Source organism: Salmo salar, chromosome 13 (genome assembly GCF_965601325.2).
Source record: "Salmo salar chromosome 13, fSalSal1, whole genome shotgun sequence".
Taxonomy (NCBI): domain Eukaryota; kingdom Metazoa; phylum Chordata; class Actinopteri; order Salmoniformes; family Salmonidae; genus Salmo; species Salmo salar.
The window spans coordinates 41257073-41275854 of NC_138303.1; the positions used below are offsets into that span (position 1 = coordinate 41257073).

At 45.1% G+C, this 18782-nt stretch overlaps 1 protein-coding gene across 5 annotated transcripts in view; it reads left to right on the forward strand.

Moving 5' to 3' along the window:
- The window catches only part of LOC106567125 (pleckstrin homology domain-containing family G member 5), an 84557-nt gene that overhangs the window by 12430 nt on the left and 53345 nt on the right, over positions 1 to 18782 (forward strand). For 2 of the 5 annotated variants that reach the window (XM_014136053.3, XM_014136063.3), the window contains exons 1-2: positions 9409 to 10463; positions 18582 to 18655. In XM_014136053.3, the coding sequence (XP_013991528.1) occupies positions 10340 to 10463; positions 18582 to 18655 (198 nt within the window). In that variant the 5' untranslated portion in view covers positions 9409 to 10339. Of the gene's footprint in view, positions 1 to 9408; positions 10464 to 18581; positions 18656 to 18782 lie in introns of those variants that run through there. The other 3 variants (XM_014136052.3, XM_014136054.3, XM_014136055.3) reach the window with 2 other exon arrangements.

An 18782-nucleotide genomic window follows, 5' to 3' on the forward strand; every position in this document is an offset into this window, starting at 1 on the left:
AAGGTGGACTCAATGTCGAGCGCGCACGACGCGGCGTAGGGCCAGGCGTCACCGCGGGGCCGGGGTGGCGGACGGCGCGGGGCAGGTCCGGCCCGCGATAGGCCACGGAGGACCATTTGATTTTTGCCGTTTTTTGACAGCAACGTCTCCCTTCGGGCTTGGCCGGCCGCCCGCGCCGTGTCCTCTCGCTCTGGCTCTCGGGCAGCGGCCGTGTCTCGCTCTTCCTCCTCCGAAGAAGAGGAGCACGACCGCAAGGCCGAGTCGTCTGCGTCACGTTCGGGGTCGTATTCCTCGCCGTCTTCGTCTTCCGAAACGTCCTCCTCTTCGGAACCGCAGAAGTCTTCTTCGTCTTCTCGGTCGACACTGGAGGCTATCTGTTCCAGGACCTGAGCCGCGCTGAAACCGGAACTGCGAGGCGTCGGCGGCCTCACGCTCGGCGGGGTCGTATTCCTCACCGTCGTCCTCGTCCTCATCTTCTTTTTCTTCCACTTCTTCTTCTTCCTGACAATATTAGTAGCCTCTCTACGGCCGGCCGACTGCACACTGACGCACCGCGCCCGGCCCGGGGGGTCGCTCTGACCCGGCCAACGGCAGGGGGGGTTATAAAATACGCATTGCTAACGCTTTTCCCGGGTTTTCTCTGACCCGGCCTGGACGCGGGGGAACAGCTCCTAACACATGGCCGAGCCAGGGGGTCGCTCTGACCCGGCCGAGACAACGGGAGGGTTAAGACAGCGCTACAGGGAGACAGGACGGACAGCTGATCGTCCTTGCAGTGGCAGACCACGTCTAACAACACATGCACAGGATCGGTACATCCAAACATCACACCTGCGAGACAGATACAGGATGGCAACAACAACTGCCCGAGTTACACCAGGAACGCACAATCCCTCCATCAGTGCTCAGACTGTCCACAGTAGGCTGAGAGAGGCTGGACTGAGGGCTTGTAGGCCTGTTGTAAGGCAGGTCCTCAGCAGACATCACCGGCAACAACGTCGCCTATGGGCACAAACCCACCGTCGCTGGACCAGACAGGACTGGCAAAAAGTGCTCTTCCCTGACGAGTCGCGGTTTTGTCTCAGCAGGGGTGATGGTCGGATTCGCGTTTATCATCGAAGGAATGAGCGTTACACTGAGGCCTGTACTCTGGAGTGGGATCAATTTGGAGGTGGAGGGTCCATCATGCTCTGGGGCGGTGTGTCACGGCATCATCAGACTGAGCTTGTTATCATTGCAGGCAATCTCACCGCTGTGCGTTACAAGGAACACATCCTCCTCCCTCACGTGATACCCTTCCTGCAGGCTCATCCTAAGAAGACCCCCCCCAGCATGACAATGCCACCAGCCATACTGCTCATTCTGTGCATGCCTGGGACCCGTTGGATCGGTGTGTGAGGGCTAGGGCCATTCCCCCCCCCTAGAAATGTCAGAGAACTCGCAGGTGTTTTGGTGGAGGTGGGGTAACATCTCACAGCAAGAACTGGCAATCTGGTGGAGTCCATGAGAAGGAGATGCACTGCAGTACTTAGTATCTGGTTTGGCCACCAGCGCTGACTTTTATTTTTGATTTTGACCCCCCCCCCCCTCCTTTGTTCAGGGACACATTATTCCATTTCTGTTAGTCACATGTCTGTGGAACTTGTTCAGTTTGTCTCAGTTGTTGAATCTTGTTATGTTCATACAAATATTTACACATGGTAAGTTTGCTGAAAATAAACGCAGTTGACAGTGAGAGGACGTTTCTTTTTTTTTGCTGAGTTTAGCTACACATTTCACACCGGTTACACCTACCCCCTTCTTTCTTCAGCAACCAGTGATCCGGGTCCACAGCATCAATGGGATCAACTTTTTTACAAGTCGCATTCTACCGTGATAACTTTTTTTCTTTGTGTGAGAACTTTTTGTCTACGCGTGAGAACTTATCTTTTTTTCTTGTCGTCAAAAGTCAGGTGACCTAAGCGCTTCTAAATATGGAGTTGCAGGTTTGCCATATCTGTAATGTTTGCGCATATCTCTCCTATGTGCAAATCTTTATGGCAGTCATTTTACTTAAGGCCCTCAATATACAAATCAAAAGGTGTTTGGATAGTGAATTGAATATGTGGATTGGTAATTTACATTTGGCATAATATTGATTCCATAAGATAATATTACGTAGTATCTTTTTATAATGAAGCATTGCATGCATATCACCACAGAGCAGTAGAGGCACTTACAGAAGTTGCACACATGGGGAACATTCTAGTAGCCTCGGGTCTGGGGAAATGTGGCCTTTTTTTATGAATGCATTTCATGCAATTTAAATAATTTTACATGACTGGAGACTTTGGCAGAATCTTTTTTAATACTGAACAAATGATCGAAATGACAGGCTAGTTTGACACTGACAAACTGGGAATCTGAGATCAATAAAAACGACCTTGAATCCATCAATAGCGTAGGCCTAGGTGTGTGTGGAGACACGTATTGTAGGCTACAATATGATGAGGAAATGATAGTCCTAAACATGCTTTCCAGTTTTACTGACTCACCCAATGATGCACAGCTCACCTGCTGGTGATGGCAGATGCATTTGTGCCAAAAGCCTATATCTTGCTCTTGTTTTACTTTTGTAAACAATATTTGGAAGTTGATGAAATATTTAGCCTACAGCAGACAGATTAGTCTTCTCTTTTCAGCAGGAGACAATTTGGTTCCGATTTGTATTTGAAATATTGCGAAAGGTCTGAATTTGTCAGCATGATGTTCATTGACTGATTGGCCGTGCGTTCCCAACTATGCTATGCCTTGTTATTGGACTACACACAATCCACAGCTAGGTCATTAAAAAATATATATATATTTTTTCTACATTGCAGAATTAATAGTGAATATATCAAAACTATGAAATAACACATAATGAAGTAACCAAAAAAGTGTTAAACAAATCTACATATATTTGAGATTCTTTAAAGTAGCCACCCTTTGCCTTGACAGCTTTGCACACTCTTGGCATTCTCTCAAACAGCTTCATGAGTTAGTCACCTGGAATGCATTTCAATTAACAGGTGTGGCTTGTTTTAAAAGTTAATTTGTGGAATTTCTTTCCTTAATGCGTTTGAGGCAATCAGTTGTGTTGTGACAAGGTAGGGCTGCTATACAGAAGACAGCCCTATTTGGTTAAAGACCAAGTCCATATTATGGCAAGAACAGCTCAAATAAGCAAAGAGAAATGACAGTCCATCATTACTTTAAGACATGAAGGTCAGTCAATCTGCAACATTTCAAGAACTTTGAAAGGTTCTGCAAGTGCAGTCGCAAAAACCATTGAGCTATGATGAAACTGGCTCTCATGAGGACCTCCACAGTTGCCTCTGCTGCAGAGGATAAGTTCATTAGAGTTACCAGCCTTAGAAATTGCAGCCCAAATAAATGCTTCACTGAGTTTCAAGTAACAGACACATGTCAACATCAACTGTTCAGAGAAGACTGCATGAATCAGACCTTCATGGTCAAATTGCTGCAAAGAAACCACTACTAAAGGACACCAGTAAGAAGAAGAGACTTGCTTGAGCCAAGAAACACGAGCAATGGACGTTAGACTGTTGGAAATTTGTGCTCCCGAGTGGCGCAGCGGTCTAATGCACTGCATCTCAGTGCTAGAGGCGTCACTACAGACATCCTGATTCGAATCCAGGCTGTATCACAACCGGCCGTGATTGGGAATCCCATAGGGTGGCGCACAATTGGGCCAGCGTTTTCCGGGTTTGGCTGGTGTAGGCCAACATTGTAAATAAGAATTTGTTCTTAACTGTCTTGCCTAGTTGAATAAAGGTAAAATAAAAATCTGCCCTTTGGTCTGATGAGTCCAAATTTGAGATTTTTGGTTCCAACCACCGTGTCTTTGTGCGACGCGGAGTAAGTGAACGGATGATCTCCGCACGTGTAGTTCCCACCATTAAGCATGGAGGAGGAGGTGTGATGGTGTTGGGGTGCTTTGCTGGTGACACTGTGATTTTATTATTCAAGGCACGCTTAGCCAGCATGGCTACCACAGCATTCTGCAGCGATACGCCATCCCATCTGGTTTGCACTTAGTCCCACTATCATTTGTTTTTCAACTGGACAATGACCCACCACACCTCCAGGCTGTGTAATGGCTATTTGACCAAAAAGGAGAGTAATGGAGTGCTGCACCAGATGACCTGGCCTCCAATCACCTGACGTCAACCAAATTTTAGATGGTTTGGGATGAGTTGGACTGCAGAGTGAAGGAAAAGCATACAACAAGTGCTCATTATATGTGGGAGCTCCTTCAAGACTGTTGGAAAAGCATTCCAGGTGAAGCTGTTTGACAGAATGCCAAGAGTGTGCAAAGCATTCATCAAGGCAAAGGGTGGCTACTTTGAAGAATCTCAAATAAAAAATATATATATATATTTTTTTTTTGGTTACTACATGATTCCATGTGTGTGTTATTTCATAGTTTTGGTGCATTCACTATTATTCTACAATGTAGAAAATAGTAAAAATAATGAAAAACCCTTGAATGAGTAGCTGTGTCCAAACCTTTGACTGGTACTGTATATATTTTTCAACTATTTTCTATCTTAGAAGTAAAGCCTTTGATATCTGGTCAAACAGATGGGAAAAAGGTTCTTAGTAAACATCAACCAGGAAAAAGTTGTAAGGTATTAGAATTGCATCAAAACATAATGTAGAAGTTTATACCCTTGACAACTAATATCAACATTTGATTATTTTTGCAGAAATGATTTGCCTTCTGTAAGTTTAAGAAATATTGTCATTCTGGAAATGTAGACCAACCAGTTGGTGTTTTTACTGATACCAATTGATTTATTATTTATGAAGTGATTTTAAAACATGTCATTCTCTCACAAAATCTTTGACAGAATGACTGAAAAATCAGTAACAGAATGACCACAGTTGATTTGGCTAAAATGGGAAATTATAGTACCGTAAATTCCGGACTATTAAGCCGCAACTTTTTTCCCAGCTTTGAACCTCGCGGCTTAAACTATGACGCGGCTAATATATGGATTTTTCCCGCTTTCAAATTTTTTTTCAAAAAAAAAAACACATTCTGTGACGTGCTCAGTTTTTTGGGCGGCATGAAGCTTTCATTAGACCAATGAAATTGCCGAACAGGTTAAGGTCAGACAACTTTTTTGTTTACTGTTTAGATTAAATCGAGCGCTCTCAAACTTCCCATCATTCTGATTACGGTAGTCATTTTGTCACCCTCATCATGGCAAAGACACGGAGAAATGCATATGATGCAGCTTTCAAGTTGAAGGCGATTGATCTGGCTGTTGGAAAAGGAAATAGAGCTGCTGCACGGGAGCTTGGTCTTAATGAGTCGATAAGACGTTGGAAACAGCAGCGTGAGGAATTGACTCAGTGCAAAAAGACAACTAAAGCTTACTGCAAATGTTTTATTTTTTGTTACAAGCCGTGTTTCGTTAAAGCCTGTGTAAAGTTCATTTGTTTCAATGTACCGGTAGGCACCTGCGGCTTATAGACACGTGCGGCTTATTTATGTTCAAAATAATATATATTTTTTAAATTCAGTGGGTGCGGCTTTTATTCAGGTGCGCTTAATAGTCCGGAAATTACGGTAGTCACAAACCACACAGTCCAGTCACCTGCTCTGTCCTCACTTCCACTGGCATACTGTTATATTCTGCTCATAACCATTGAGCACCGGACATCCATGGACGTTGAAAATGTATGTTTGACAAGGTTGGACAGCATAGTACGCAGTTGTTTGGGGAAACTCGGTCACTTAAACTGAGGAGGATTTTATCACCATTCATTTATGAAACTTTACATCCTGATCACTGATCTTCAAGTAAATGTGTTTTTGTACAATTTTCAGTGGAAATTGTTGAAATTGGTCCCTGTGCATTGTATGGTTTAACTTCAATTGTTGGCTTTCTTTGGCATACATCAAAAATAATAGTTGTATTACCATTGAATTTCCCATTCCCATTTTAGTACATGTATCAGCTAGGACATGACACCCAGCCTGTATTCAAGAGCATGCTGTGTCTCATCTGATAGTGGGCACAACACAAACACCTCCGATGAGGTGTAAAATAGGGTCTAAACTGCAACCTATGCAAAAAATAAAATAAAGAAGTTTACGTGCTTTCAGATCATTTATGTTAAAGTTTAAAAAAAACATTTATTAAACTTTTTTCAAGAAATGTATAATATACTTTGCCAACCCTGTTTTTAAGATTTTAAATGATATCAATCATTTATATTTTACATGGATGTGTCATGGTGGTATGCAAAACTTAGAGGTGCTCAATCTCCTAAAATGTTTTGGCATTCAGGTCCAAAAAGTTACTTTCTGACCCCTTCTACCATGGGCAAATATGTATAGAAAGATGAATTCAGATCAAAAGGGGTGCGATCAAAAAGTAATTGAAATAAAATGGAATGACCCTATTAGCCTCGTTTTTAGCTGGGATGTTCTTCAGAGACCCAGACCTGTGACTGGGGGATCTGGGGTTGGAGTTACAGGTGGCACAGTGACACAGCCTTTTACCCTCCGGGAGATAGAGATACTCAACCTCTTTCAGTCAGATGGGACATGCGTTATTTGATAGCAGAGGCTATTGTGTGTTACGATGCAGTTTGTTATCAGATTCTCTCATCAGAGTTGTCGTTTTGTGCCAGATCATCCTGATTTTTAAGTCTATTAATTCAGTAATGGAGCAATCCACATTTAATATGTGGATTTGAGTCCTATAGGTCCTGTTCTGTGCTCAATCTGTCCAGCTGAGCATTTCGTCTTATTTTGGTCCCGTCTCATTATGGAGGCACATAAAAAGTAGTTTAATTACCACACTTTGGGTAATGCATTTCAAATGAGTCGATGATCACTATTAATTCTAAACCATCATTCTCTACTGCTCTTGGAGAGAACCACACCTTGTTAAATTGGACCTGTGGCTTCCCTGCTCTTCAGAAACGAGTGGATAATTACAAGGGGCTAGCCTAAGGTCACACACAGTGCTTCATTAAGTTAGTAGATATTGGAGATATGTTTACCTCTGAGAGTGTCCCTCTATAAATACACACACACACACACACACACACACACACACACACACACACACGCCCAAATGACTGTTTATGAACATTAGAGCCCTCCTGACAATAACCGTATTTTCACTCTGAGAATGAGTGTTTTGATTTCTGCGAGGATTTCAGAGGGTAGACCCACTGCAATTTCAGCCATGCCGTTTCAATTAAAGGATTCTTCATATCAACAAGCTGAAGAAAGCAATGCCAGTTGTTTGTCCCTCTTAACTGGTGGTTTCAAGATGGACTTTTTAAATTGCATGTCTGATAGCAATTTTCTCTGCGAGAATGAACACACAATCACACCCTTTTATTTTTGCGGCACATTAATAGTGGGGTAGCTGATGTACTGGTGTCTTTGATTGGGATGAACGTTTTTAGCGTGTTTGCGTGTGTATGGGAGGGTGGCTCTCTATAGCGTATCCAGTGGAAAAGGCTGCCTCGCCGTGCCAGTGCCAAAGGCCTGTTGCATTGTCTCTGAACGGCACAGCACATGCTCATTGATGTAGAAGCACAACAAAGACCAGGATGCAAAGTTTTTATCTGCATCACTAGTTCTGCATGTGGTGTCAGTGGATGCGCTGCTGCTCTTTATGAGCAGAGTCAATAGAAGACAACACAGGCCTGTCTCTGCAAGCAGCAGTCTGAATGCTTTCTCCTGGACAGACAAGCTTCCTGTTTCTTAGTGTATCTGAGTTCAGCACACTTTTCTTTTTTTTTTCGTCCGACTGTTATTCTTAATACTAGACGTCAAAACACATTTTTGCCCCTGAAGGACGAAGCCATTGGATGAACTATTTACTGTAGTTTGTTCCATGGTGTCCAAATGCTCTGATAGGATAGACCTCCCTTCAATTCCCTGACGCTTGCTCTTTGCAGCTGGCCTGGGTGGTGAAGAGTTAACCAGTCCCTTTATGATGGGCCACCTTTCTAAATATAACCCCAAACCTCCTCAACATGGGCACGCACAAGTCCTTCGGCTCTACTGCACTCCCTCTGTCAACACTCTCACTCACACACTCCTTCTCCGGCATACACACACACACACACACACACACACTCCCCCAGTTACAGATTTGTACCCACACTCAATCAAACTCATTCCTCCTCAAACTCCCCATTGGCATTGGCATAGAGTACTTCAAAGTTTACAGAGGAGATTATTCATATAGACTATATACCTGGTAGTTAGTATGAGTGATTTTTCATTTTACTCCCCTGGACAAGCTACTATTCACTAATGTGTGTTTCTCAACTACAAGACATGTGGATGGGCAATCTGATTAGATGTAATTTGCAGAATAATGACATGTCCCCTTCAGAAGACAGTTTTCTTTGTATAGGTTGTTTGGGAGATGATGAAAGGGATGGGAGACTACTTGTCTAAATGCCTCTTCTACTAGTTCCGTTTGTTTCTGCAGGAGGCGGGTGGAAATAGGCCCTTATGCTGCAGCAGGCACTAGTTGTCATGCTGTAGCCCATGACTGGTCTCATCATTAAATAGCAAGCAGCAGTGCACTCAAAGCTGTTCCAGATGATTACCATATGTCTGCAAAGCCCCGAGCGGCAGAGCAGATCGGCTCCCATCCTACCCTCTAATTTCTCATCCCAAAATTGGACATTTGGGTCTTTGTGTGACATTGTCCCTCCCTTCCATGGCTAGCACAGTGGGTTCTCACAGTATTTCATTCCATTTTCCTATTATAGAGGTATAATAACAGTGAATCAACCTTTGAGCGACGTTGAGAAAATGTTTTGTCAATAGATTTGATGACTTACTGGTGTGGTTTTAAACCATCCTTGATTTGCAGAGCGGAAATGTTCCATCTTCTGTCGGTATGTGGCCTTTTTTACAAAAGGGCCTTGGTTTTACTATGTCTGTCTTCTCTCTCTGAGAAACAGTTCCCCAATGTCTCTGTATTGTACTACTGTACCTCCGCAGAAATAGCTGAACATAGCCATCACAGACTTGTTGCATTCATAAAGAAAATAATAAATCTTTCCGGAGACAGACAGAGCAAGGTTCTAGCCAGCCTAATTAATGCAGAAATATTTCAGGCTTTTACAGTTTGCCCAAAACATAAAGAAAGTTCTGCTCTCTGTGTAGGAGTACATTTTTAAAAGAGATCTTTGTGTTGTCCAGTTAGAAAGCCATTGGCCCCAGACTGCCAATCCCAGCATGCATAGCAACGCACCTCTGTATGAATACATTGCTTGTCTGATGGAGTGGAGTGGGTCGAATGCCCCCCTATCGTCCATACATCCTACACAGGCTATGACACTCAACAGCTTGTCGGCTTGTCGCACAGAGGTTTTTGAAAGTTGGGGAGGAAGGGAGGATGATGACAACATAATTATCACTAGGTTGCAGTAACAAAGTACTTTTACCTTGGGAAGATGGAACTGCAGGAGATTTTAGGAGAAGTGATTGTTTTGACATCTACTGTAAAGTCAGGAGCTCAAGCGAATGGCTTTGAAGGGGACGACGGAAGGGGACTTCTCTTTGTTTGGATGCTTATAACGCCTTAACTTCAGGAGGACTGAAGGAGCAACCGGAAGAGACAAGTTACCAAGACCATAGAAAAACATTTTAGTTGATTGTTTTTGGATTATGAGGATATGTTAGGTTCTTCAAGGTGTTGGAACCAGAGCACAGTTGGAGTTGAGGGTTTAGATCTGTCTTCTTCTGCTGGGTTGGATCTTCAATACAGATCCTGGAGGGCATTGATAAATCAGGTGTCAGAGCTGTTTTGTTTAATGTTAGTGATCTTAATAACAGACTGTTTCAAACCAAGACAGTGGTTTGGTTTCTTCAGAGAGCTAATTAAAACCCAGTTAAAATGGAAATCTTGACTCATTTATGCCCAGTTGGACCTGAAGTGAGGAGCTCTGGTGCATGGCTTGGAGAGAAGGTTCAAAGCAAGTGTTTAGTGGTTGAGCTGGATGAGGTAATATAGCCTAGTTTTGCAGGTGCAGTTTTTTGAATGAAGTTGAATGAGCTATTGGCAGAGTTGAAGAGTTGGACTACATTGGACAGTTGGAGTCTGAAGATGGATTCAGAGATGGGTTTGATGTAGGATGGAAAGGAAGATGTAGGTAGTTGTGGGTAAAATAATGCATAATGTTGGTGTGGCATTATTGTCAGTCGACTACAGTGATCGGGGGACAGGATTTGAAGGTTGTTTAGGTAAGGTTGAAGAGTTAAGGTCCATAGTTAGTTAGGGTTGAGAGTGAGGTTACCATGTTCCTGTATTGGAAGAAGAGGGGGGCGTATGAGCTGGAGACCCTCCCCTCCTACCTCACCGAGCAGGTGGCAGAGCACTACTCCTGGTCTTCCTCTCTGGACGTCATCCATGATCTGTGCGGTAAGCGTTAGGATCGATCAAACGGGATAAGAAGTACACACATCCCATATATATTCAAGGGCTGGACCATTGACCTGGCTGATTGTGTGGTATGTGAGTAATAACATGTTCATTACATGCTTACTTCCATTCAGACTGAATGGCACTGGCAGGGGGAATTTGATTCCATTGGAAGACGATCATGGTAACTGACTCCATGAAGCCTAGCATTTGATATTAGGCCTATGATGTTGTATAATTGATCTGAATCAGCCACGTTGTCATATGACACTGACCATCTTGAACAATGAAATGTAGCCGGTTTCTCTGCTAGCAGATGGCGATGCCATGTGGTTATACATCAGAGATCTGACCTCCAGAATTTCAGCACCATCATGGAAAGCTTTTTCTTTTCTTTTCTTTCCATTGCTCTCTTCTTCCGTTCAGTCCGTGGAAAGCACTCGACACTCAGTGACCTGGCATAGAGAGCACCTCAAATGAGAGTAGCCGAGAAGCGAATGGGGATAGGAACAGCTGCTGCTGCGGAGATGAAATATTTACCACAGAAGAAGGAGTGAGTGCATACTGTCGGTCGCCGTTCCAAATGACACCCTATTTGTTATAAGGTGTACTACTTTTGACTAGGTTCTGGTCGAAAGTAGTGCACTATATCGGGAATAGGGTGCCTTTTGGGACTGACACTAGGACTGCTGAATTGCGTTACTGTCTTTCTCCACTCAGTGCTTCTGCTTTTTGAAGCTTCTGCTTTCCTCCATCCACTGCCCTCTATGCCATTAGTGAAAGGGAAAAGGGATGTAATAACTTTGGGCTAGGGCTGGCTACCGGAATGCTCTTATCCAATCTTCCCAGTCCCAGCCAGGCCAGCAGTTTCTTGGAGGTCTGCCTCTGCTCTGTCTGCTGAGTTGCTGGGCAGCATCAGGTGTCTGCAGAGTAGACCTTCGTGTTCTAGAAGAAGTGGAATGTCTGACTGCCACAGATAGAACTGAACGGCGGGTCTTTGATCCTCACCTGGTCCCACAGTCCCTGTAATTAAGCCTCAACTCAACTGCTCCTGAAAACATTTCTCAACTAGGCTGGGGTAAGGGTTGCGCAGGGGACTGCGTTCTTAAAAAATAAAATAAATAATAATTATTGCAAAAAAAGGCTCTACCTGGAACCAAAAAGGGTTCTACTACAGGGTCAGCTGAGTGACACTTAAAATCTTTATTTTTTTTATATTTTTTTTAGGTAGCCATTTTGTTTTCTAAGACAGTGGGGGCTTGGGCAGTCCTGTCCATCTCCCCATATTCCCTGAATGTAGTACACACTACTGTAGCATTCCTTAACCTATAATCAGGACGCAGGCCCCAATAATGGAGGAACATACCTCTCCACCCTCTCGCTCTGTGCCATTTCATCCCATAGCCCTTGAAGAAAATGCCCCGACACGGGATCAAATCACATTAAATAATCAACTGAAATGACCTGGTGTTGTATGGTGCTGCTCAGTTAGACATTATGGCTCTCAAACATTCTGCTTATGTAATGAATGATCCCCACATGACCCTCTCAAATATGGTTATAAGAATATTATAAGTAGGTGCACTACTCTTACTTTGGACAGAATTATGCTTTCAGTTTTGTGGCGTTTGGCATTTAATTATTTTTTTTTTTTTACTTTTCAGTTGTCTCTTGCAAATTTCGATTGAACTGAAAATGTATTTCCCCTTTTCAACTATGTTGTTGTACACTGTTGTCCAGACACAGCATGAAACTCAAACAAATCAGTGAAATACATTTTTTTTCTGCATCCAAATAGTGATCCACCCTCCAGATCTGCCCCTCTTCTGTTCTGAATAGTTTCTCCTTGTTGTGCGCTGCTGGGGACTTTGGTAGTGGAGGAAGCACTGTGTGGCCGTGTTTTTAAATGTGTGTAATAGCGTGTGTGTGTGTGTGTGTGTGTGTGCGCCACTACAGGGGTAAAACAACATCAACAGGATGACTTTGTTCAGGCCCCACTGACTGCCACTGAATATGCTGCTACATTAATAACAGCTGGTCCGTAGTTTGTTGTACTGGAATAACAAGGCCCAGCCAGGCAGCCCAGGCTGCTCCGCTCAGGCCACCATTTCTGCTGAGTGTACAAGAGTACTTGCCTGGTCCCAGATCTGTTTGTGCAGTTTTGCCAACTCCTATGAAATTGGCAAGACAGCACAAACAAATCTGGACCAGGCTACAAAAGTGCCAGGGTTTCAGTAATGGTGGTCTAATTAATCAAATCTAAATTTATTTGTCACATGCGCCGAATACAGCAGGTGTAGAAGGTGAAATGCTTACTTACGAACCCTTTCCCAACAATGCAGAATTTCTTTTTTTTAATATTACAAAAGGAAATCGTAACACAATAACAATAACGAGACTATATACAAGGAGTGCCAGTACCGAGTCAATGTGCAGTGGTATGAGATAATTGAGGTAATGTTTTATTACATTTTTACTTAACCTTTATTTAACTAGGCAAGTCAGTTAAGAACAAACTCTTATTTACAATGACAACCTACCCTGGCCAAACCCGGACCACGCTGGGCCAATTGTTCCCCGCCCATGGGACTCCCAATCACGGCCGGTTGTAATACAGCCTGGAATCGAACCAGGGTCTGTAGTGACGCCTCTAGCACTGAGGTGCAGTGCCTTAGACCGCTGTGCCACTCGGGAGCCCTGTAAAAGTGACTAGGCAATCAGGATATATAATAAACAGAGTAGTAGCAGTGTATGTGAAGAGTGTGAAAGTGTGCTTGTGTGTGTGTCTGTGTTGGAGTGTCAGTGTAGTATCTGTGAGTGTGTGGGCAAAGTCCAGTGAGTGTGCAAGAGAGTCAATGCAAATAGAAAGGGTAGCCATTTGGTTAACTGTTCAGCAGTCTTATAGCTTGGGGGTAGAAGCTGTTCAGGAGCCTTTTGGTCCCAGACTTGGTGCTCAGGTACCGCTTGCCGTGCGGTAGCAGAGAGAACAGTCTGACTTCGGTGGCTGGAGTTTTTGACAATTTTTAGGGCCTTCCTCTAACACTGTCTAGTATAGAGGTCCTGGATGGCATGGAACTTGGCCCCAGCAATGTACTGGGCCGTACACACTACCCTTACGTTCGGATGCCAAGCAGTTGCCATACCAAGCGGTGATGCAGCCAGTCAAGATGCTCTCAATTGTGCACCTGTAGAACTATTTCAGGATCTGAGGGCCAATGCCAAATCTTTTCAGCCCCCTGGGGGGAAGAGGCATTGTCATGCCCTCTTCAGAACTGTGTTGGTGTGTTTGAATTATGATAGGTCCTTAGTGATGTGTATACTAAGGAATTCGAAGCTCTCAAACCGCTCCACTGTAGCCCCGTTGATGTGAAGGGAGGTGTGCTCAGGCCTCCGTTTCCTGTTGGCTACGGGCAGGTCCTTTGTCTTGATGTTGATGAAGAGGTAGTTGTCCTGGCACAACACTGCCAGGTCTCTGACCTCCTCCCTATAGGCTGTCTCATCATCGTCGGTGATCAGGCCTACCACCACCATGTCCTCGGAAAACTTAATGATGGTGTTGGAGTCGTGCGCGGGCACACAGTCGTGGGGGAACAAGGAGTACAGAAGGGGACTAAGCACGCACCCCCGAGGGGCCCACGTGTTGAGGGTCAGCGTGGCGGATGTGTTGTTGCCTACCCTTACCACCTGGGGGCAGCCTGTAAGGAAGTCCCTGTCTCACATTTCCCATCCTCATCTTTGCCTCCCCTGTTACATCACACAATGTAGCACCGGGAAAAGGTGTTTGTGTATTTTTTTTTTTATAGCAGATGCTCTTAAGACATCTTAACAATGAATCTCTTTGTAATGGGGCTTCTTGCTGGGACAATTTGGCCCTGATGCAGAGTTCCTTCCAGCCCGCCTCTGACACTGAAATAAGCTATGCTGACACATGCAGCGCAATACAGTGCAACATAACTCTGCCAGCCCCAGGCCTAGAAAACACCTTGTTCCCTGGCAGGGCAGCAGCTCTCCGTCTGCCATCTGTCTTTTGTCTTCTAGGAGATGGTCGACGGCGGCCATTGCATAATAATCCTCTTCCTGGCCTGTGTGCAACCGGCTCAGACAATCGCCCTCCCTCAATACCCTTCAAATGAAAGAGAGGGAATAAAACGGAACAAACAGAGAATAGCTAAGCCTCAGACGCCCGATGTGCCACGGCAAAGCTCAGCAAATTGAATGCAGGACTGAGGCATTCTTAACATTCCTTATAAAAGTGTGCTCAAGGCTTGCGGCTAAACGTGCTCTTGGCTCTGCCTCTCTCTGCCTAAACATGGAGCTGTGCTGGTGAGGCTGTGAGGGTCTGAGGGAGAATGAGGTAATGTAAGGTTTATGGGTAAACGAGGGAGTGAGGTAGAGGTAGTAGCCTGGTGGTCTAGTCTAAGTGCTTTATCCAATACCTTTTGACCATGATGTAGGCCTTTGACTTGACAATGATGGATGAGTTGGTTACAGCGCACACAGTATCGGACTAGTGGGTCTTCGGCCAATTGTGGCCATGGTACAAAATATCCAGTTTTCATTATCATGGCCTGACACATCCCTTTTCTATTTATTGGTGTATAAAAGTGACTTGCTTGCCACTCAATGCTGTGTCTTGTTTATTGATGTTATGTCTAAGACTTGAGGCACTGGGAGCTGTAGAGAGAGCAAGGGAAAGGCTGTGCAGACTGAACGCTCTGCTGTCTCTTTAGTGTGCAACAACTCATTGTCTGCTGTCACATGTGGCCTTATGTTTGTTTGTTTTTTTGGCTTAATCAGCAGTGCTGAGTTCAGGAATTCCTGTTCATCAGAGAGAGAGAGAGACACACAGGCGGAGAGGGGCAAATAGGCAGAGAAAGGGAAAAGTGGAGTGCGAGGGTACAAAGTGATCCAAAGCAGGAGAGACCGTGATAGGAGGCGAGTGAGCTGGAGAGATAAAGGGGGAAGACCGAGGGCGGGAGGAAGAGTCCCATAGTAAAGGTATGGTATACAAAGGGATACGCAGCTAGCTATATGAGAGACAGAATAACATGAACTTTACAGGTGAGAGAGTGTTGCTACAGGGTCAGGAGTCAGAGATCCAGAAGCAGACCCCTGGTCGGCCATTACCTGGAGCTTGGGTCACCTCTTGTGGCTGGGTGCCTCTGCGGACCTCATAGTGGGGCTTTTCCATTTCCTTTGCACTGGCTGAAAATGGTTCCGCAGTGCAAAACAACATTGTTGCCTTTAGGACTAGACAAGTGTCATAAAGACTTGTAGTTTGAGGAAAAGTGCCCCTGAAGAAGAAAAAAAAAAAAAAAAGAAAGGGGAAAAAAAGCTCAATAAAAATGTGTGGTTCCCTGGGCAGTGTGCTCCCTGTAAACCTAGAAGGAGTCATTAACAGAGGTGGTGCTGGCAGAGGCCCAGGATGAGTGAGAGCACGTCTCGGCCTGCTCCCAGGCAGGGCAGGAGGGACAGACTCTGGGAGGGATAGCCCCTGCCCTGCTGCTATCCCTGCCTTGTGCCATGCCTGTAGTGGAAGAGCAACAGGTGTGTTTTGGGGGATTTTAGTAAGTTATATCGCAGCCCTTGATCCAGACCTGTTTCTTGGCATGAGTGAGTGGGGTTTAAGACTTGTTTTATCTAATTTTAAGAAGGTTAATAGGTACTTTTGAGGTCAACTCTCTGTAGCTCATGTACAAACAAAGAGTTAACTTTTGGGCTCAGAACTTGCTGTTTTTTAGTTTCTGGTTGCTTCTGTGTTTTTGTGAAGGAATCACTTTGATATTGAGATTTCTTCAGTCTGTGCTTCTTATTCAAAACAGCTAGCCAGGGCACTAGCCACTCACCACTTGTCTTTACATTGATTCTAGTTTGCTAGATGGGATGGTCGTCATCGATCCTGGAGCCTGTTGTTGAACATATTATATACACAAGATGGAGTATAAGAAAGAGTGGGAGAGACACAGTCGTCATTGTGGACAGGTCTGCTATTAGAAGGTTCTTGGAAAGTTATTGCAGTACTGCTCTGTCATGTCTGGACACTTTTGGCAACAATGCCTATTTCTAGGTCTTTCAATTGAACTCTTACACCCTATACATGGAGCATTCTCAGGCCTGATGGGTTTACAGTATGTTTTCAAATCAAATGTTATTGATCACGTACACATGGATAGCAGATGTTAATGTGAATGTAGCGAAATGCTTTGATGCACCTGTACTGACCTTGCCTTCTGGATGGTGGCGGTGTGAACAGGCAGTGGCTCGGGTGGTTGTTGTCTTTGATCTTTTTGGCCTTCCTATGACATCGGGTGGTGTAGGTGTCCTGGAGGGCACGTAGTTTGCCCCCGGTGATGTGTTGTGCAGCACCCTCTGGAGAGCCTTGCGGTTGAGGGTGGTGCAGTTGCCGTACCAGGCTATGATACAGCCCGACAGGATGCTCTCGATTGTGCATCTGTAAAAGTTAGTCAGGGTTTTGGTTGACAAGCCAAATGTTTTTAGCCTCCTGTGGTTGAAGAGGCACTGTTGCGCCTTGTTCACCACACTGTCTGTGTGAGTGGACCATTTCAGTTTGTCTGTGATGTGTACACAGAGGAACTTAAAACTTTCCACCTTCTCCACTGCTGTCCCTTCGATGTGGATAGGGGGGTGCTCCCTCTGCTGTTTCCTGAAGTCCACAATCATCTCCTTTGTTTTGTTGACGTTGAGTGAGAGGTTGTTCCCCTGACACCACACTCCGAGTGCCCTCACCTCCTCCCTGTAGGCTATCTCGTCATTGTTGGTAATCAAGCCCACTACTGTTGTGTCGTCTGCAAACTTGATGATTGAGTTGGAGGTGTGCATGGCCACGCAGTTGTGGGTGAAAAGGGAGTACAGGAGGGGGCTGAGCACGCACCCTTGTGGGGCCCCAGTGTTGAGGGTCAGAGAAGTGGAGATGTTGTTTCCTATTTTCACCACCTGGGGGCGGCCCGTCAAAGTCCAGGACTTAATTGCATAGGGCGGGGTTGAGACCCAGGGCCTCCAGCTTTATGAGGATCTTGGAGGGTAATATGGTGTTGAATGCTGAGCTGTAGTCAATGAACAGCATTCTTACATGGGTATTCCTTTTGTCCAGATGGGATAGGGCAGTGTGTAGTGTGATGGCGATTGCGTCGCCTGTGGACCTGTTGGGGCTGTATGTAAACTGAAGTGGATCTAGGGTGGCCGGTAGGGTGGAGTTTGGGATAGGGAGCGATTGAGTATGTCCGTAAACATACCAGCCAGCTCGTCTGCGCATGCTTTGAGGACGCAGCTAGGGATTCCGTCTGGGCCAGCAGCCTTGTGAGGGTTAACACGTTTAAATGTTTTACTCACGTCAGCCACGGAGAAGGAGAGGGGGTGGTGCTGTCCTTGATAGCAGGCCGCGACGGTGGCAATGTATTATGCTCAAAGCGGGCAAAGAAGGTGTTTAGTTTGTCTGGAAGCATGACGTCCGTGACGTGGCTGGATTCCTTTTTGTAGTCCACGATTTCCTGTAGACCCTGCCACATACATCTCGTCTGAGCTGTTGAATTGCGACTCCACCTTGTCCCTTTACTGGCATTTCGCTTGTTTGATTGCCTTGCGGAGGGAATAGCTACACTGTTTATGTTCAGACATATTTCCATGGTTAAATGCGGTGAACCGCGCTTTCAGTTTTGCACGAATGCCGCTATCCATCCACAGTTTCTGATTAGGGTAGGTTTTAATAGTCACAGTGGGTACAACATCTCCAATGCACTTCTTTATAAACACACTTACCGAGTCAGCGTATAGGTTGATGTTGTTCTCTGAGGCTGACCGGAACATATTCCAGTCCACGTGATCAAAACAATCTTGAAGCGTGGATTCCGATTGGTCGGACCAGCGTTTGATGGTTCTCGTCACTGGTACATCCTGTTTGAGTTTCTGCCTATAAGACGGAAGGAGCAAGATTGCATTGTGGTCAGATTTGCCCAAAGGGAGGGCGGGGGAGGACTTTGTAGTCATCGCGGAAGTTAGAGTAGCAGTGGCCGAGGGTGGCACATTTATTAGGTGTGTGTGTGTGTGATCTTATACAGAGGTGTGTGTTTCTCATGGTCTTTCCTCTGCTGTGTGTTCCAGACGAGAAGCCTGTTCAGGAGGACTGGGTGGTGTGCCAGCATCCTGAGTGCCCTGACCGTCGACAAGCCTCGAAGGTAAGACTCGCATCCTGGGATGGGCCATTCAGTTAGGGATTATCCCTTTGAACCTGAATCATTGAGCCCAAATCATTATCAAATAAATCCACAGTGAGGAGAGATCAGTGTGTAACTTTATTTCATT